At 44.3% G+C, this 19,612-nt stretch overlaps 1 protein-coding gene across 1 annotated transcript in view; it reads left to right on the top strand.

The window, feature by feature from the left end:
* LOC122569560 (3-phosphoinositide-dependent protein kinase 1) overlaps positions 1-19,612 on the top strand; it is a 406,424-nt gene that overhangs the window by 142,278 nt on the left and 244,534 nt on the right. The window contains exon 3 of the mRNA XM_043730768.1: positions 4,778-4,816. Coding sequence (XP_043586703.1) covers positions 4,778-4,816 — 39 coding nt within the window. The remainder of the gene's footprint in view (positions 1-4,777; positions 4,817-19,612) is intronic.

The following is a 19,612-nucleotide window of genomic DNA, read 5'->3' as shown; positions in this document are numbered from 1 at the left end:
ATGTCCTTTTGTAGGTAGAAGAAGTTCGAACGTTTAATTTACGTAGCTATAAATTTCCAATTACCATCGTAAAACTATTACCTTTAATCTGAAAAAGCGAATTCCAACCAGGAAATTATTCATCCATCCAAACAGCCATAAACACTTGGCACATTCGTTGGTTAGATATTCAATTTCCTTCTTACACGTTCGAAGGCAAGCAGAGACGAGCAGGAGAAATCTCGGGCGATCGGAGTATGCTCGCGAGGCTCACGTCCCGGCCATGGATCACCGTGATATTACCGCGAAATTATTGCTGGTGGTGCGTACGCGACCGATAAATCACTAACGAGAAAACCACCTGATGGCCTCTTCGAGAAAGAGACACCAACGCGTCGTTCCGCTTAATTCGCACTAATCCGATACCGTTACGTTCGGTATGCGGCATTCTTCCCTTGCGGCGCACGCGGCGGCGAATAACATTTCGATGATCGATCGCCGATCGCGGTTAAGAGGCGTATTAATTGCCCCGTCGATCGGTACCTCTAATTACCGGCGTGCACCGCGCGCGCGCTGATTAATTACCACCGGCTGGCCACGGCTGCTAACCGAACCGAGATCGATGCCCGCTCCAGCTATTCTCTTTAATTCGACTCGATCGAGTGATTATTTTACCTACCTGCCACACGTGTGTCCCCTCCTATCCTACGTTCTTGTCCTTTTGTTTCTTCGTCCCTCTTCCTGCTAATGGCGGAAGAAAAAAACCAAGGGATAATACGATAATACGCGGTTGGATATTCAAGAACCAGATCGGAATCATAATGTTTGTAATTCAAATTAAAAGAAACGCGTCAAGGGTAAATTTCGATAAATTAACCAGGAATATCCATGTACGTAGTCGTGCGATAGCTGTATAAGGGGAATGAGTCGGTTAGTACAGAGTCAGCTGCCAGACCGTTCGCTATGTCGTGTCTTCACGTAGCAATTTCCACGTGGTAAATGAGTGGTATTTATATCTGCGACTTTGTGTTTTACAATTTAAACAAGGTGGAAACCAAGTTGAGAAGGACGTAGCGGAAAAATACGCTCTAAGTATCCTTTCAGCTTTGATTCCAACTTGATTACAGAATTACGTTAAATAAAACGATAGATATATGCACGATTACCATGAGAAAATTATTATGCGAAGTATAACATATCCCTTGCGTCTATTTGGCAATTTGCGTTCGGTTTATTTCATAGATTCGATGAACTGATTTCGCAAGATCGCGAAACAATCGAGCGGTGATCGACGTGTCGTGCGAACGTATCAGCCAACGATGATATCAAGTAAACCAAACGTGAAAGAAGTGGAACCGTGTGGAGAGAGGCTGAAAAAGCGAAAAACGGCGCACGTGCTCGCGTTCGAAAGAACAGTCGTAGCGAATGCCGCGACAATTTGCAAATCGCTGTTTCGAGTCAGAATTCAACGCTCGTGTGGATCCATTCTTTTGTGTTTTCGAACGTGACTCACGACGGGTTCATTAGCATCCCGCCACGCGCCGCTTGGAGAAACTACGTCGTTGTTCAAAGCGCCGACAAGAGAACGTATGATGCGACATAATTTCGATGTTGTTATGTCCGCATTTTGTTGATGCTCGCCTATGCGTCATTTTGGCTACTCCAATTGTTTTCTTCATAAACGAGCACAAAACAGAGACCAATAAACACTTTTGCTAAAGATTTATAGCTCAAATTGCACGACGTATTATTTTTTGAGCTGTCTGAATTGAATTGCCATGCTCAACTCGTTATTATTATAAAAGACTTTACCGCGCAAATCGTGTTTTTAAATCAGAAAGTAGCACCGTGTAGCCAAAGGGACGGTTCTTTTTTTTTCAAAAGCAAGCTACCGTAGATACATCAGAACACTTTTTACATCGCTTGCTTCTTCTTCGCCGGCGTGGTCACATCCGGTGATCAGAGGATAATCACGAAGAATACGGAAAAAGGTTACAAAGTTGCTGTTGCCTCGATTTCCCGACAATTTGGAGCGATTTCACGTTCAACGGGAGTCCCATGACGTTCCCCCGTCGCGCTACGTCGATTACGCGTTTACAGGTAATTTACTGTTTAACGACAGCCAGGCCGTCGTCGAGTTGGCTCTCGTCAAGGACTCGCGTCAATTTAATTTGCGTTATCGCCTTGTCACAGTTGTCCTTACCTCGAAAATTTCGAATTTCTACGCTGGATTTCGCCGAGTCAATAAAGTAACCACCGGAACGATCAACGAAACGAATTGAACGCAGAACCAACGACCAAATTAAAGATTTCGCATGCGATCAAGCCCTTTTCAACCGAGTACCTGCGTCTAAATTGTAATAAAAATGTTACGCGGAGATAGCGATCAGAGTTAAAGCGAACGTTCTTGTTTCGACCGCCGATCGTTTGAATCGTAAAAAGTGGTTTCACTAATTAAAAAAAAAAAAAAAAAAAAAGAAGAAAGGGAGGAGAACATGGCAGGGAAACGGAAATCCGTCGACCCATTTCGATTACCCTCTTTTAAACCTCCTTCGTGTAAAATTAAACAAGATCGTCTGCGATCTGACCATCAGAATATGTAAATCCATCGAACGAAACCCTTTTTTTTCGTTTTTTCTTCCTGTCTTTCTTGACTTGCCTTTTATAAACTCGGGTGGATATTCGAAGCCTTTCCCTTTTGAGGGGGAGGTAAGCATGAGATTTTATTCGAACTATTATGATTCGTCATTCCCAATAACACGACTGTAGCAATAACAAACAACCTTGACCATCAGCGACGCAACTTCGATGACCCTCCATAATCTTCGAATGACCTAAAGTGTTAATAAATATCTATAACTTTCTGTAACAGTAATACGTTCAGCTCGGTCGACATTATATTCAGAAATCTTCTGCATTAAGTGTGATACATGCTGGATTACGGTCCTACGAATGGCTAACTTTAAGTCACCTGAACGGGAGAATGCCTGGAATGAAAAAGATCGAGTTCATTTTTCCAGAGAGTCTGGAAATTACGCGAAGAATGTATACAGGTTCTCTTTGTGGGCATTTGTCACCGCCATATTCAGCTGTCGACTTCCAAGGCTATTCAACGTGAAATTTTCTCGGAGGATTTATCCAATCCCGTCAGGAACGAGCGAGCTTGTACCTAACTACGTACTTCTCTCATGAAAGGGAAGAAACGCAACATCATGCGATTCGATGTTAATTTGACAATTGTCCGGCAAAGACTGGAGATACAAGAAACGTAGAGATTTGTAGCTTTGCGTAGCACGAAAAATTCGATGAATCAATGAAACCCTCTTTACCGAAATTCGCGTTCTCTAAATGCCTCTGTCGATCATCTTCCAAGCACACGAGTATCATTCGAGCAAATAGTTCTCTTATCGTGTTCTTTAATTTCTTCATTCTCTTATCCTTATCAGTGTAAAATTTCACCCGTGATGGTATCAACGTTATTTCCTTTCAATGGTAGTTTTTGAGATTGAAGTGATCCTCGCGAACACAGTTAGCGTTTCGCGAGCAAAATCGAAATCAACTAGCTTTACAGATGAAGCTCCGTTTCAAGGCACCTCGTTTCTCTTGTCATCGCGTCTACAAAATTCTGCGAGTTTCTTCTTAGGAGTCGTTCGAAATTCTTCGAATATTGCGAAGTTGGCGATACGGCGAAAACAGTGTGCGCGTGTCCGATGCATCGTGAGGATGCCACGTGTTTTGCGCAAAACGTGAGCTCGAAGTTCATTAGCACCGCCACGCGCCAATGGCCAGGGCCGTTGTACGCTGGCGCCGAAGGCGCGAGTTGGCGCGTCACGCCGCGCCGCGTCGTAAACGATGAAAGAGACGCGGGATCAAGGGACGTGCAAGAAAGAATTCTTTCCGATGTTTGCACGTGACTGCTGCGCCGCGACGGGAGAATTCATGCTCATCAAATTCTTTCACCGCCGGCAAATATTACGTCGTGTTCCGATCTCTTTCTTTTCCCCATCCTTTTCTCGCTTTTTGTCCACCTCGAGCAGAGCGACGATTGTTGAATTGAAAATTCGGTCGATTTTGTTTTCCCTACGGAAAAAGATCTTAGCAAAGTAGGAGTTCTCTACTTTTCAGAGTCGTTCGTGCGATGAATCAACTGGATGATTCGTAGCCTGTTATACTTAGCCGGGTAATTTGTTGAGCATCACGAGAAATTGCTGTGTATACGTTCCTTAGTAAAAAAAGACGATAGAGCGATAGCAACGTTCAAATGAAAAACTGACAAACCTTTGTTCAATGACACGCGATATTATAATCAGAATCTCAACCAATAATATCCTTGATATTAAATTTCTGTTATATTAAATTCTTGGAGATGGCGAACTATCGGTTATCATGTTTTTTCTCTTTATCATTGTATGTGCGTATATCACAGGATTCTCGGCGATGTGTATCAGCAACAACGTGAATACGCGATATCGACTTCGTGTTTCGCCAGAATACTGCGTAGTAAAGCATGTGCTCGACCGTTTTCGACATTCAATCGATCGTCATGCGATCGTCGAGCTGTTCCCCGAGAACGTGGCGCTCTCGTTTCCAAAAGGTCGATCGCCTGTTCAACGCTTGACGCAGCGTCCTTCTCGACGGTTGAAAATAAAAACGATGACCACGAAAAAAAACCGGGCGGACGCGTCGGAAAGTTTTCGTAACCGGATCTGAACGCGATGCGTGCCGCTAAATTTAACGCGCCCTCCACCGTTAAGCAACACCAATTAACTCGTGTCTTTCTTCATTTTTTTCGTTTCAGTTGGAGGAATGCGAGACGCTGGACGATTCGCCGGTCAAGGTAAGTACAAAATGAACAATCTTCCGTTACGAGTATCTCTTTTTTTATGACGTTCGGGTATCACAGGTACGAATGATGCTCAGTTTATTATATCGTGCAATCTGAAGTTCAACGATCGAGTATTGTTAATTGTCTCGGTATTCGAACATTTAAGTGCTAAATTCTTAACATTTAAAAAAGCTGTCGTTTTGTAAAGGGGATCGTATTAATGGTATCGTGGATGAAATTTCACTGCAGAATATGTCTTTCACTTGAAAAGTGACGTATTTAAAAGAATCAGATCAGAAAGGTGCAATTTATATTATTATTCGATATTAGCAGATGAAAAATTAGCGAGCCATGGTTTGTGCCTCGAACGATTCACTTGATATTCGAGAGAAGTGATTATTATGGCAGCTGAAAGAGAAAAATCACTTCCTTTAAATTGAAATGATAATCGTTAACAATCGCAATCGATTTGTTGGCTGGAGAGTCGACTTCCATCGATCGACTATCAGTTTCAGTTCCGAGAAGTGGTTAAAAATTGGCCGCGTAAAAATATCTTTCGCGACGACCCACTTTTGCCCGTTGATGCGTCGAGATTGCATCCGCAGCGCAGGAATACGCCGTTGCTCCCGTCCTTTCCTCTTCCGCAATATCGCCGTTCGCCCGATTTATATTAAATATCCGACTGTGCTCGATCTCGACGAGGACTCGCGCACGTTCGGCACTGAGCGGCGAATGCAATTACCAGCGCATCGATGCCGAAACTAGGCCAACCCCTAAGAGTGCCATTCTCCCTGCGAGGGTGCGGGCTTGCCAATCGGACGGACCTAACTAGGGGATGAATAGCGTTGCACTTTTCCACGAAGAACGGATTAAACCATGCCTTTTGATATGACGAATGAATTGATATAATAACTGGTATATTTCTCTTTCTCTTCTTTATAGATATAAAAATTGGAATAATAGGGACCTTGCGTCGATGTTAGAATTTGCAATTAAACAATGATTACAGAACAATATTTAAAGCTTCCTGTTAAGTTCAGCGAGGAGAAAATACGATGGATCGAGCTCAAGTTGTCCATTGTCAGAATATAATAAACGAATGCCATGGATTTTTTGAATCACGTAGGTTTCACATTCATCGAAATGGGTTATGAACCATAAACGTCTCTGGTATCTGGGGCGATTTTTGGCGCGTGCATCCTCCGTCGCAAGGAAGTCTCGGTAAGACGTTCTCACCTTCTTACTGGGTCTTCAATTACTGCAGGGACGACGCGACACCCTCTCCTTGCTTCCTCGCGACAGGTAGCGCGGGCCTGACGTAAAGTATGACGCGCGGAGTAATTTTAATTACGCGATGCAGCAGGCCTGAATTGTTGCTACCAGCAGCTTCAGACATATTGGACTAATTCACGTCATTCGGGCGACACTTATTAAACCCGGGAATGCCGTCAGCCTTAATCCTCGTAGAATGCAAGATGAGCTGCACGCTAAGGGACGGGGATTAAAGGAGAGCAAGGGCGATGGAGAACCGAGGGAACAGCTCAGAGAGGACGTGATAATCTCCGAAGCGAGTCGTCCTCTGGCAAAGTCCTGGCGAACTTTCCGCCAGAGTTCTTCACCTCTTCTTCCACTCTACTTTCGAATAATGGAGCCGCCCGCTAGTTTCGTTCAGTCTGCCGACGAATCGTCGATTGTCGTTCTAGATTTTTCGTTATTCTTCCTTATCGCGATGTCCTTTGCGTCAAACCGTGATATAGAGAGAAATGTGGTGAACCAGTCCACGTGGATCGTTACGCCTGATGATCCTGTCGTTATTCAAATTGAGATGACCAAAGCTGATGTGTGAATTCGTCACTTTCCTTTTTGGTAACGTAGTATCAAAATATGGTCTAGAGCAAGGACAAGAAAGGATGGTTTATTTGAAGTTAAGTTTAGTTTTATCCGTACAAGCAACAGCCAATAGAAAAACTGGCTACAATATCTTCGTACATCTTACCCTAACACTGGGCTTTCAACTTCTGTCTCCTCGGGTCAAAAATTGCTGACCCTCGACCCTCGCATCCTTCTCCCACTCCTTTATTCATTTAGCTTTGGCGTCACCAAGGCATACACTTTTACTTACACACACACTCTCTCTCTTTCTCTCTTCCCCAGCACTCTTACGCTTCTTAGTTTATACCTTAAACTTACAACTTATACCATCCCGAGAAACTCGAACTTAAATGTACAATAGACCAAGCGTATACCCCCCTTTTCCGATACTACAGTAATGGTTTAGCTGTTGGAATTGTTTCGCACCCTTTTTCCAAATAATAACGCATGGTGTTATACAAGGTGTTTCAGAATGATGATGGCAAGCTTCAGAAGCCTTTCGTCGAAACAAGCGAGAAAGTTCTGCTCGTTCTACAAAATATCATTGATTTCGAAGTTATAAGACAGTTGCCCTAAATATAGTCTGTATGTTTCATATTGCCCTTCTCAACCGTTGTTGAAGGACTAGGACGTGGTACACGCAACTGTAGATACGAGGATCGACAAGAGTACGAAGGCGAATTAAAGGGGACGACACCGTGGCCGGGAAAAGAGCGGAGCCCCGTAATAATTGCTCTGCTTTGGACTACGGTAACGAAGGCGAAACAAAACGCTGCACGATATAATCGCTGAATAATAATCGGTACGTGCGTCGTTATCGGGCGAGGATAACGAGCGCTATCGTTAAGTTTTAATGAGCGCTAGCCCTAAATTAATATAACGATCCTCCCGCGGACCGTGACGGACCACGCCGCGCCGCGCCGGAGTCCCGTGACGTGACACGGTGACCACACCGCGTGACGACATTACCTTCGCGGGACGCGCCTACCTACGTTTCCATTAATGCCCGACAATTGTCGCAATTACCTCTAAATTATTAATTAATTGCAGTGCCGTCCGCCGTATAACACGTTACTCTACCCATCCTCTCTGGCATCAGTATCTACGCCCGTTTCCAGAGACGATTTCTCCCGTGTTCGACGCGGTTGTTAATTCGTAAGGCACTGGCCCGCACGAATCTTAACTTTGAATCAACTAGATTTGAATTTTGCCAAATTAAAATCTACTAATTCTCAAAATTATGGTAATTACTTACTAAAGTTCCATGATGGATCGCGTATGCTTTCCCCTTGAAGTCATCCCACGCTTCGTTTCCATTCGAAGAATCGCGCGTGAGCTATCGATGTCAATTAACGACGAGGCATGTTCGTTGGTTAAAGTTATCCGTCTAGGTAATTAGTGATTAATTGAAGGATCGTCCCTTAAAGCGGCGTGGTTCACGACTCGGCCAACACGCTTCTTCGTCATCGCTGAATCGGCTCGGCTAATTGGCTGTAATTAGCGCGCTGCCCACTCGATTCTTCGCGTTATCAGCAGTTCCCGCGATCGCTGTAGCTTTTGACAGGCAAATCGAACGCGTTCTGTTCAGAGATCCGGTTTCACGGAGTGGAAATTTCGCAGCCACAAACGTGTACACGAGAGCACGCGTGTGGAGCTCTAAATTCGAATTACAGTGGCCGAAACGATTGTCTTTTGGCTCTCGCGTGATCGTCGTTGAAAATTTTAACCGCGGAGAGTCTACGTGATTATATTGTCATAGAAATTGCTGGGACCCGTGTATCATTTACTACGAAAGCGAGCTAATAATGTAACATCCATAATTGACGATAGCTCATTACTGAAATTTCGACGCGTCATCATCGTCGCTGTACCTGCCACAGCTGTGAAACCCGTACGTGTTATTATCCGATATTCTAACAGAATTACGAGTTTCGATATTATTATTAATATTGATAATAATCTGTTAGCTTAAATGCACGATTTGTACTACTTTTCTGTCATTGAACTTAACGCAGATCAATAACTCTCAGAATTCGTTCAACGTTCTTCTTCGAGAATTTAACGTTCGTTAAACTGTGTAGAACGAACTCGCGAAAGAAACATAAACATCTGCTAACTTGGATCGTTCCAAGAGAATCGACTCTATAAACTGTGTCAAAGACGTAATCGCGGTTGTCGGGTACTTTCGTTAAATTTTGTCCTCCACCTGTTCCTCTTGAAGCAGCGAAAAAAAGATTAAAATTCCGACCTCGACTGGAAGACCCGGTAATCTAACAGCGGGAGTCGCCTCGTGACTTTGTCTCCCGCTGTTCCACCGCATTTTCAGCAACGTTTCGAGCAAATAAGAGTCGGGACACGTTCGTTCTGGTCATAAAGAGCCGCATCTGGAAAAAAAGCATCACCGGCGAATCTCTGATCCAGAACGTCGTTCAATTTAGCGGCGGTGCGACGGCGAGGTTAGCGGCGCGAGTAATTTCTTCGAGACGAAAGAATAGCCGGTTTAATTGCGTTGGGGCGCGGTCGGCCGAGCTTGTAAATAACATCGGACGCTATAACACGATTCGCAGTGGTCTAGCAAGGACGAGGGAAAGGAAGGGAGGACGCCGAGATCTATTCCGCAAAGGGGAAGAAGTGGAACTGAAAACGACCGGTGAGCCCAGCTCGAGATATTTCCTCCAGGTTAGGCATGTAAACTGTGCGGAGCTAACGTTAGCCTTCAGACGTCGTTTCCGGAGGGAAGCCACCGACTTCCCTTCTTCTGCACCTCGTATGCTCGATCTTGTCCCCCTTTTCCTGTATACACGCGTGGCTAAGTCCCAGCCTGCGTTCTTCCTCCAGCCTTTTAGCTTCTGAACGAACCTTCGAACACTGGATCCTCGTTTATCCGAACAGATCAGGCAGTTCGGATAAGTGCGACCAGTTCCGATAACAGAGTTCCCTCCAGCTCTTCTTACTAGCTCGGGTAATAGGATTTCAACTTCTTCCACGTGCATATAGAATTTCCTTTGAATATTCTTAATATTAGTTTTAGTCGACGCTGACTATTACAGATGAAAATTTTTAATGAACTTATCGTAAAAATACAAGCTGTGACTTTTCTCGTAATCGACTAATCTTGTTGGCCAAAATGCAGTTTGTAATTCGCTTTCTACGTGGTAGATCAGACTGTCAGAATTCGAACATCAGGAAACTTCTTCTACTATTACCATATTTCCCATTTCCATTAGCACGTTTGATGGATCATTGAAACGACCTGTTTTATAAATAGCCGAGGTCTACTGGTCCAACTTCTTTTTCCAATAGTCGCTGTTTGTGACGTGCAGTACGCTCAGGTGTGACGTAGATGCATTTGTTTAACTTTTCACTCGCTGATTCTCTGTCAGGGATTAAGTGCATAGCGTGATTCAAGCTTCGACTCGATAATGGATGTTTGCGACGTAGACCCATAGAATGAAGTTTGCCTTTGCATAAACAGACTTGACAGATCTTCAGTACGAATGGAATTGCTGGGAATGCCGTGGCAAGATGTCGCGGATCTACCTCCATTACGTGGAACGGTCGCATAAAACTGGAAAGATGCTCGATCTAAATGAGCTGTAACCAAGTAGAAAAGAACTTTCCTCTTTTAATCCAAACGTCTGCAAACTACGAATAAACTTCCGTAATCATCTTCCACGCTCTAAAATAAAATGATACCACGATATCCTTTTTTCTAGTTTGGCCGGATTTTTTTTTTTTTCGATCGGGGCCACGCCAAGAGAGAGTTAGAGAAAGAGAGTCCTCGCATACATAATTCATGGAAAGACTTGCGGCGAAGTTGGTTGACATAACCGCGGCGTAACGCGTCGTAATGCGTCATAATGTATAATAATGCATCGTAGCCAGCGTAGCGTAATGCATGAAAATGGTCCTGCCGCGAGTGGCTTTCTTTATTTCATCGCCGCCATTAAATGCGCCGTGATTTCCTGCTGGCACGGCGTAATCTAATTTCGCGGCTTGCTCGCGCAATTATTGCCCACCCTCTGCCATTCTCTCCTACCCCGCGAGAAGGTTCGCGCGATACGTCGCTTTAATGGCCATTATTAGAACCGTATGGAACACGCTCCTGAAACTTCCTACGTGTAATTGTTGAAACTCGATCGTACAATCGTTAGTGTTATCGGTTTTTGGCGGAAAAGCTTCGTGTCTACGAAAGATGCTATCTGTAAGCATACATATCTACATGGCTGTTTGGCTTCTAAAATGTTAATTACAGAAGAAACTAATCGCGTAATCTAGTAGCAAAATTTACAAAAAATAGAGTTAATCAATTTGATTTTGACTTTTGAGCGACTTGAATTATTTAGTCTGGTATTTTCAATATAGAAATGAATTTTCATCCGATAGTTTCATTAGTGTCGAGGATCATGCGATAACCTTATTTCACTCGGAATCATATCGAATAAATAGAATAATTTTTGCGCGAAATGTAAAGACGATCCCGACACAATAGTACGAACGGCGCATAGTCAAGCGGCCATTAATGCTTTGCCGTTTCGCGAAATAACGCGGCGTCGTTGCTCGTTAAATATGCTAATACACGGAAACTTAGCGTAAAGTATAGTTATTAGGGTCGTTCAGATCATAGCAAGGAAGCAGAACGACAAGGAAGAGACGGAGGGAGAATATATATATATATATATACCTATCGTGCTGTTCTCCTCCGGTTACGACGACAAATAGCTTAGAATAATTTAGACGTCCGCCAGATACAGACCAAATGTTTATATTGCGATACCACGGTGGTCAAACATTGCTCGAAAGTGCAATATTGAACGATCAAACGGCGTGACGGAGATTTCTAACTCGAAGCAGCATAATTTCGTATTGATGCGCAAATACGTTGTCGAGCGATTCGCGAACGCTTATCACGCGGAAAATTGCAGGAACACCGTAGTTTGCGGAAACGAGTTTACTCGATTATCTCGACAGATTGCAACGATAAATCGAGTCGAAATTGTGGTTTACGTTCTCGTTCTGTGCCGTGATTACACGAACGATTTGTATTTAGAACGACACAAAAGAAATCGAGTGACCATTTGTTGTGTACGACGTTGAGCTCGCGACGCTTTCTAGAGTCGCGAATGCGATTGAAAAACGAGATGACCATCAAGATCGGATATCAACGAGGATAGCAGGGAAGATCGAGGAGTAGCGAGAATGAATTTTGATTGGATATTGCTGCGAGCGAAGTCCACGCGTAAATGCAACCAAGTCTGTTACTCGAGACGCGCGGTGTCCACGTGAGCGAGAAAATGCATTGCAAACATCAATAGGGGCACAGTGTCGCAGAAGAAAGAATAACCTGCCACGTGTAGAACGATACAGACACGTGTGAAAACTTGTGCGCACCATGTTCCTTGTTACTGTACGAAACTCGATGGCACAGTATAATCCGCCTCCTTTTTGGTGTTAACACTAACTTGACCTTAACAGAACACTATACGATTGTGAAGCTTGTTGTTGATTAGAATATATTTTGCTTGGATAAATCCTAATGTATATAAGACGCCAACAGTGTCACAACTAAAACACAGATACTTGCATTAGTGTACACGTTGAATCTCAGTGCTAGCTACTGCAACTTTTAACACGAACAAATTCGAGATTAACAGAACAATGCACAGCATGTTTAGAATTCCTCGTTCGATGAATAATACAGTGTATATATTTACGATTTTATTAACACATAGAATCAATTCCGTGGTTGGACGGAAGGGTAATACCGTGAATCCGCATCCACTGTCCACCATTTTCGAAATTTGAGAAGAATATAAATTCCTATGGAGGAACGATCATACTGTAGAGATCTATGTGGTACAGTATTAAAGAAACGCATAGAGATCTAGATATTTCTCCTCTATATATTTCACGCAATGCTTGTTAACCAATACGCTTCGCGAAGAGCGCTACGGTGTGTTTTAGTACTATTGTAGACACACATTGACTTTCCCATGGGAATCGTTAAGTTGACAACTGGCGTCACTGTACCCCTGTTTAATCTTCTTTTTTTGGCTAATTTCGCGCAGAGGCTCGCGAGGACACCGTTCTGACGTAAATGCTAATCTCTCTCATGGGATTCGAATTTCAATGGTCAGCAAAGAGCATTTTACTTTCAGCAACATAGTTCAGTCTGTTTATCAAGAAATGGCCCATAAAATTGTAATTCTTTATTGCTGTTACGTAGAAATTATTCATAAAATAAATTCGTAAAATGATCTCCGATCAATTTGTGTAATATTTTTATTCGATATTGTGAAATATATTGGCACGTGTATCGTTTCTTTTCAAAGCTAAGTTGCTACTTAAAATAATTCCGTCTTTTATTAGAAGAGCATCAACGCCACCAGAGAAGATTTCAAAGGCTAAAACTAAAAAATTACAAAAATAATATTCAACTGTCGTTCCTTGGCAAGATAATGATTTGTAAACCTCCAAGGCTTCTCGCCTTTTTGGAAACTTTTTTAAGCTGTATCACTATTGTAGGACGTGTATGAAACGGACAAAGGTAATATCTCAAAGGAAAATCAATACGAAGCTGTCATATCAGCTCGAGAATTTGGCCTTTTACTTGGAAAGCTACAGTTTCGTGTCGCGAGACAAATCCTGTAGCATGCTCGCGATGCAACGCGACAATTGGATCGGCAACTCCAGCATCGCGCGTTGCTCGGTCTATTAATATGCTAGAAGCGCGTGCTATAAATTCTATTTCAAACCAACCCCGAGAGCATCCTTGAGAGGCAAGGACAATCGATCCGCCATCCCCGTGAGGCGCACGCGAGCCACACGCGAGCGGCGCGTATATTCGTTCCCGTAGATCGTCACGGCGACTCTTTCTGAAATATTCACCTTTCGTTCCCGCGTCGATTGGCCCTGTCTAATTCCTCCCTCTACCTCTCTGTTCACCCCTGTTGCTTTTTTCACGAACTCGTCTCCGAGATTGGACTTTGAATTTTTATGGAAGCACTCGCCACCGCCAGTGTTTTATCCCGTCTTTTCTCTTTTTTTTTTTTTCATAAGATTGAATCGTGTAAAATATACGCACGTTGCTCGCAGATTGGCAATGGCAAGCGTGGAAAATGTTGTCGCCATGTCGCTCAGACGTATAGGCAATTGAATACAAAAAATTTCGAATGACTTTCTGCGTTTTGAAAGCGTTTCTGAATATAGCTAAGAATTGCATTTTACGGCGCTATCCCGACGGAACAACAGTAAATGGCGTATAAAATTATTACTTTCGTAGCGAAACGGCGATTTTACGAACGCTCGTCGCGGTCCCACCATGACAAAATGTCCTTTCGTGATTTCATTCGATTACCGAGCTAAAAGTTCCCTGTTAATCGCACAAGCTACTCCACTATCCTATCTCAAAAGGTCCCTTCTAATATCGTGTAACATCGTCAACAACGGTGTACCATTTATCTCCGGGTAAGTTGATCGAAGCGAGCGAGCGATCGCGAAAGACAATTTCGCGTGATCAAATCCTCATCCGTGAACGGGGCGCGCGTTCATATCTGTCAATGGCCAGCCAGACAACGACAAAGCGACGCGGAAAATCGGCCGTGTACGCGATAGAAACCGAATTACCGATCCCTTTGACAGAGTCCATTAGCATCGACTGGCTCCGATTGAAGCTACCCAAATTCGCTACCAGTGACGTCAGACTTCCTGCCCATATAGTTAACACTCTGTCGCGGTATGTATACGTGATACAGAACAACGTCATACGTAATTCAGAGAGGCAAGAAAACACGCGTGTCTGCACGCATTGCGCGCGGAACTGGCGGCGAAACGGACCTATTTATAGCGAGCGTACACGGGTATACGAACGGGACTTCAATTAGCGAGAGTAACCGCAATTTGCTCTTAGTACTTGAGCAGCGGCCGGCGTTCAATGATAGCCTCGATCACGGCCAATTTGTTGATGAATTTTCGTATAATAGTCGACCCGTTAATTACATAATGCCATGCTCTGGCTGGGAAAGTTAACGGTCGACTTTGATGCCTGGTCATTTTTCGTCGGCCACGCGAACCTACCATGGCCCACGATTTAATTATTATTCTTCGACTTGTTTGCAGTAGTATCGACGATTGCGCATCGAGCTCCGACTTTACCCTGACAATAGTGCACATGGTTACATGATTAAAATTGATTTCGAACTCCACCCGCATTGACCACTCGAAAACCTCTCTCGACTGTCTCTGATCAATTTTAATGCGCGCCACTGGTTACAAACGTTTCTCTGCGGCGAGGAACACAGAGAGGGAGGAGCTCTTGCCGCGCTACTCGTAACCCCTTGATTTCCGCGCTCTCTGTTGGTCGATTTGAATATCGCTCGAATATCGCTCGAATATCGCTCGAATATCGCTCGAAACTTGATGGGATTTGATTAATGAAATAACTACATATATCGATCGTGACCCGTGCGTTTTTGTTGCGCAAAAATGTCGAGTTGCAAGATTTTGCGCGATAAATATCTTCTAATTCTTGATCGTCACGCTCCTGTGCTTTTTTAATTCGTCCAATTTACTATACGAAACTTGCTAAATTAATTACAATTACCGCAGAAAGTAAACGGACGAGATACGGTTCTCGATTGCAGGTGCACGCGAGCACGATCCTCGCGTCCAAACGGAGGGGTATCGCGGTGGTATCTGGCGGCATTGCGGCGATGAAAACAGCCGGAAATATGAAATAGCCTAACAGTAACATTACGCGCTGGCGAGTTTCCTCGTGCCAGAGAAAATGGCGCGTTAACAGAGTTCGTTACTCGAAACGATGCGTAGAAAAAGTAGCGATCACAATCGAAAGATAGCACTGCGAAACGTCTTGCGTGTAAACACGATTCCAATGAAATTGCCAATTAATCTGTAAACATGCGAGCCAATTAATCCGCACTGGTCGAGGCTGGCTTTCGTTTACGAACAGCTGAGCGGAAAACGAATGAACTGATTACTCTGTGTCGCGAGACGAAACGTATTACTGTCACACCATTTAGTTCGCTCTGCATTAACGAACTGATCTCCAATCTCTGAATAATCTCCATTCGATAATTGAGCTACTTAAGAGATAGATACACTGGTCAGTCGCATAAATTGAGAAGCAAGAAAAGACGATGATGTAACGATTCGTAACAGTCTGTATCGTCTGGTCGATTAATTTCGTTGCTGTTCGAAGCTGGCATAAAAGGATAAAAAGTATTTCGATGATCTCACCTAGCCTGTCATCGGATACACATAGAGATACGCCGATTTCGGCATGAATTTCGTTGGCAAGAACGATCAGCTAGACGATCGGTGAATAGAAACCGATGTTATGAGCGGAATATTGAAGATCAGAAGGGACCATCCCATCGAAGTGACTTTGCCTTGCTAATTTTAACTCGATTTGAATTTCTTTGAACGAGTCGCGGTCCAAAGCCGGCCAAAACCGTCGGTATACTTTGACTGCGAGACAACTCTCTCCCCGGAATACGGAAACGACGCGACGAACTTCACGGTCTCTTGTTCGTCGGTTCCCTCGCTATCATATTCGTTTCATCTTTATTCCCCGGATAGCCGATGAAATAGCGAACATAGCGCGCATTTTCCTAATTACCATCGTCCTCTCTTTAGTACCGTGTAATCTCTTAATGCCCGTTCCCTCGAAACGAAAGACAAACGATCGAATATCGGCGCGAATCGCTGCGAATCGTATGGAGGTGGAATAAGCAGAAATTTCAGGCGTCCTCGAGAGACAATTTGTCCGATAGAAGCATAGATCACGTGGCGCGTAGCTCGCCACGGAGGAAGACGAAGAACCAACGAGTCACGAGGCAAATCATTGTCACTTAGGGTCGAGGCGGAGGCCCACGGAGGATGTTGTTATGTTTCTCGTGATTTCATCATTAGGACGCCACTCAAGCACTCAATTCATTAGCTCGTGTCGCGACTCGGTTTGACTGGACGCATCGCGACCGACTAACGTCGAACCATGGAGGGAAAGAGGGAAAGAGGGAAAGAGAGTAAGCAGAAGCGAGGTCAGCGTCGAGAGAGCGAACGCCGCACCGTGGCACCGGCGAAGAGGCAGACAGAGAAGCGTCGTGTCGCTCTGCCTAGCACGTTCTGGCACTAAAGTTACGCTTCTCTGCCTTCTATCTGTTTCCTGGCGCCGTCATACCCCCTGCAAATGGAATTAATTTCGATCGTCGATCGGTCAGCTCCATAGACTGATTCACGAGCATGTGATCGTCTCCTCTCCAGCTCGGGTCAAGCAATCTCGTTGAACTCGTGTATCGTCATCGTCGCTGCCTCTCTCGTCTCGTGAATCTTTCGATCGTGGCTCGACTTCCAAGACAGATGCTGGACGATTGCGAGCAAAAACGTTTCCCACGGTTAGGTCGAAGCGGTTAAAGAAGACACGCTTAATGGGAGCATGTGCATCGAAGGAGCAGATGGATCGACACCGCGTATTAATTAGATACGGTGTTGTACGTGTACAATTATAATTAATATGTGAGATTATTCTTACACCTTAATTGCGTATTCTATAACACGCGTTACGTTACATACGTGCACATGATTATTCGATCGTAAGACAGATGTTAATCTACTACTATTGTATTTGGCCTTACTACCATATGAAGACATTTTCCTTTAAGACAAAATAATATTCGCCATTCGAGAAATAAGGGAAATAGCGAACACACATTTGTTTAACGAGAAAATCTGCGAGATAAAGGAGTCGCTCTTTGCACAACCTAATTCCCGGATGACCCGATATAGTTGGCAAGAGAGTAAGACAACGTCCTCGAGAATCTTCACTTTCTTTTCTGGTTGCCCGTAACGTGGTCGGTTTGTTCGGATTCCGCCGCGTTCATTCCGCTCAGGGTACATGGCCGCGAAAAATTAACGAGCTCGCGTGTACCACGGGAGATAGGTACGGCTCCTTTCCCGGTCGAGTAGTCGCGTATCTTCGTTTCCTCGTCACTCGAGCGGCGGTTGTCTCCTTTTCCCGCGTGTCGCTAGATTTATGTCGACGCCGGGCCCCGTTGCCTCTCCTCTAATAAATATGCCGAGCTTTTATTGCAAGGAAGGAGAGAGGACCCTCGGTGAAACAGGAAGCGACAAAGAGGAAGAGACAGGGAGGGCTGTGAGGGAGAGAGGAAATAGCGACAAGTGCGTACGCATTAACGGTGCGTGACTCTGGCGACACGCGATAAATGCAAATTCAGGGGAACCATCCGTGAAAATGGTACCACGTGGCGGTGGCTGATACAGCGATGGCGGAGGTGGTGGAAAGGCAAGGAAGAAGGGAAAGGGAAGACCTGCCACCGATGGACACGGTCCTCGAAACGCGTGCCAGTGTCCGCAGGGGAAACAATTGATCTTCGCTGTATATTAAAACGCGACGGCCGTGTGTTGTGTCCTAATTCTTGCCCCGCTCGGCCTCGTTAAATAATACGGATGTTTCGTGACGTGCGCCACGCATGCAACTGCGCGCCACTGCGCCGTTGATCGACCGAAAGTGGAATGACATAGTGTTTGTCAGACGCTATCCCCCAGACTGCTCGTTCGATTCAGAAATTAATTTCTCTTCCTTTTTGGCTCTTTGACTACACGTGAAGTTACTATAAGCGAGAACCTATAGCAGGCTTTTGCGTATGAATCGTATAATTCACTGGTGTAACAAATAGCATCTTTAAGACGGCCGTGACTTTAAAAGGTCCTTTCAAAGGAGATTTCAAAATGTTTAAAAATGACGTGTTTTGTTCTGTATGGAATTATTATTGATTTTATGTATTCGGTATCTGAAAGTAAATGTAGAAAGTTCGATTTTCACGTTGGAACTCCATTCGCCGGAGAAGTCCGTGCATGCGCGTAGTTGCTAACACACGATGTCATGCGCGTTGTTTACGATGCTACGAAATGTCAACGCGGCACGTTGTCAAATATGCCGATCGATAGGCGCGATCGAGGGAGTATCCGCTTGGATTCCGAGAATTTCGCGCTACGACGAAACGATTCTCGCCGATGCATGGGACGGTAGGATTCAGTAGTATGCACCCGTCTGACCAAAGTTATCGTCCATCTGGAGCGATGTGGGATGTGCGACTGGAATTCCCTACGGAGAAGATTTGCATTTCGTTATTATTGCACTGGATATTTTCGTGGAGTTTCTTGCGTTCTTTTATTACTTTAGCAGAAGAATCGTAATTTTTCATATCCCGCAGTGAGTGTATTGCATTCCTGTAACTTTTGGAATGTCTTTCTTCGTACGATTGCATATTAATAGAAGTGTGCGATAAGTAACAGAGCTATACGACCGAGAAACCTTGATCTTAAACACGACTTGCATGATCTTTGACCTTCTATGATCTAACCTTTTATAATCTGTACATAGCCTTAAAATAACCCTAAAATTACCTTTAACGATCTTCGAATTAGAAAGTTCAGTCTCGGTGGAATTACGTTCTTCCTTCAAACGAACAGTTCACAATCGCAAGAACTTTGAAGATGCTTTGAAATGGGGGAGAAGAAATCTGTTGCGCAACTCAAACACTCCACGTTCGACGAAACAAAATCCACTCAGCCGTGCAACGGCTAGCAAAAAGTTTCCTATCGAAACACAAGGAAATACGCTTAATCGTGTTCGTGGCCAGCGGATGCTATTTCCGTAAATTTGCAATTGTAAGTTACAATTCGGGATACGAACGAATCTCGTGGAAACTTGGTCGAATCTCGTTACCGGTTGTCTACGCGCAGTCGACGTTTCGTTTAACCCCCTGCGGTCGACAAACTACACCAGAATCGAGTTTCCATCGAGGTCTAGCTTCTTCATTAGCATTTTTCGGTCCCAACGACAACTGCGTTCCGCGTCCAACTAAAATCTCGAAAGCTTTATCGTTGCGATTAACG

This window comes from Bombus pyrosoma, linkage group LG7, assembly GCF_014825855.1.
Source record: "Bombus pyrosoma isolate SC7728 linkage group LG7, ASM1482585v1, whole genome shotgun sequence".
NCBI classification, from domain to species: domain Eukaryota; kingdom Metazoa; phylum Arthropoda; class Insecta; order Hymenoptera; family Apidae; genus Bombus; species Bombus pyrosoma.
The sequence above is the reverse complement of the archived record's forward strand: the minus strand, read 5'-3'. Positions and strand labels throughout refer to the sequence as shown.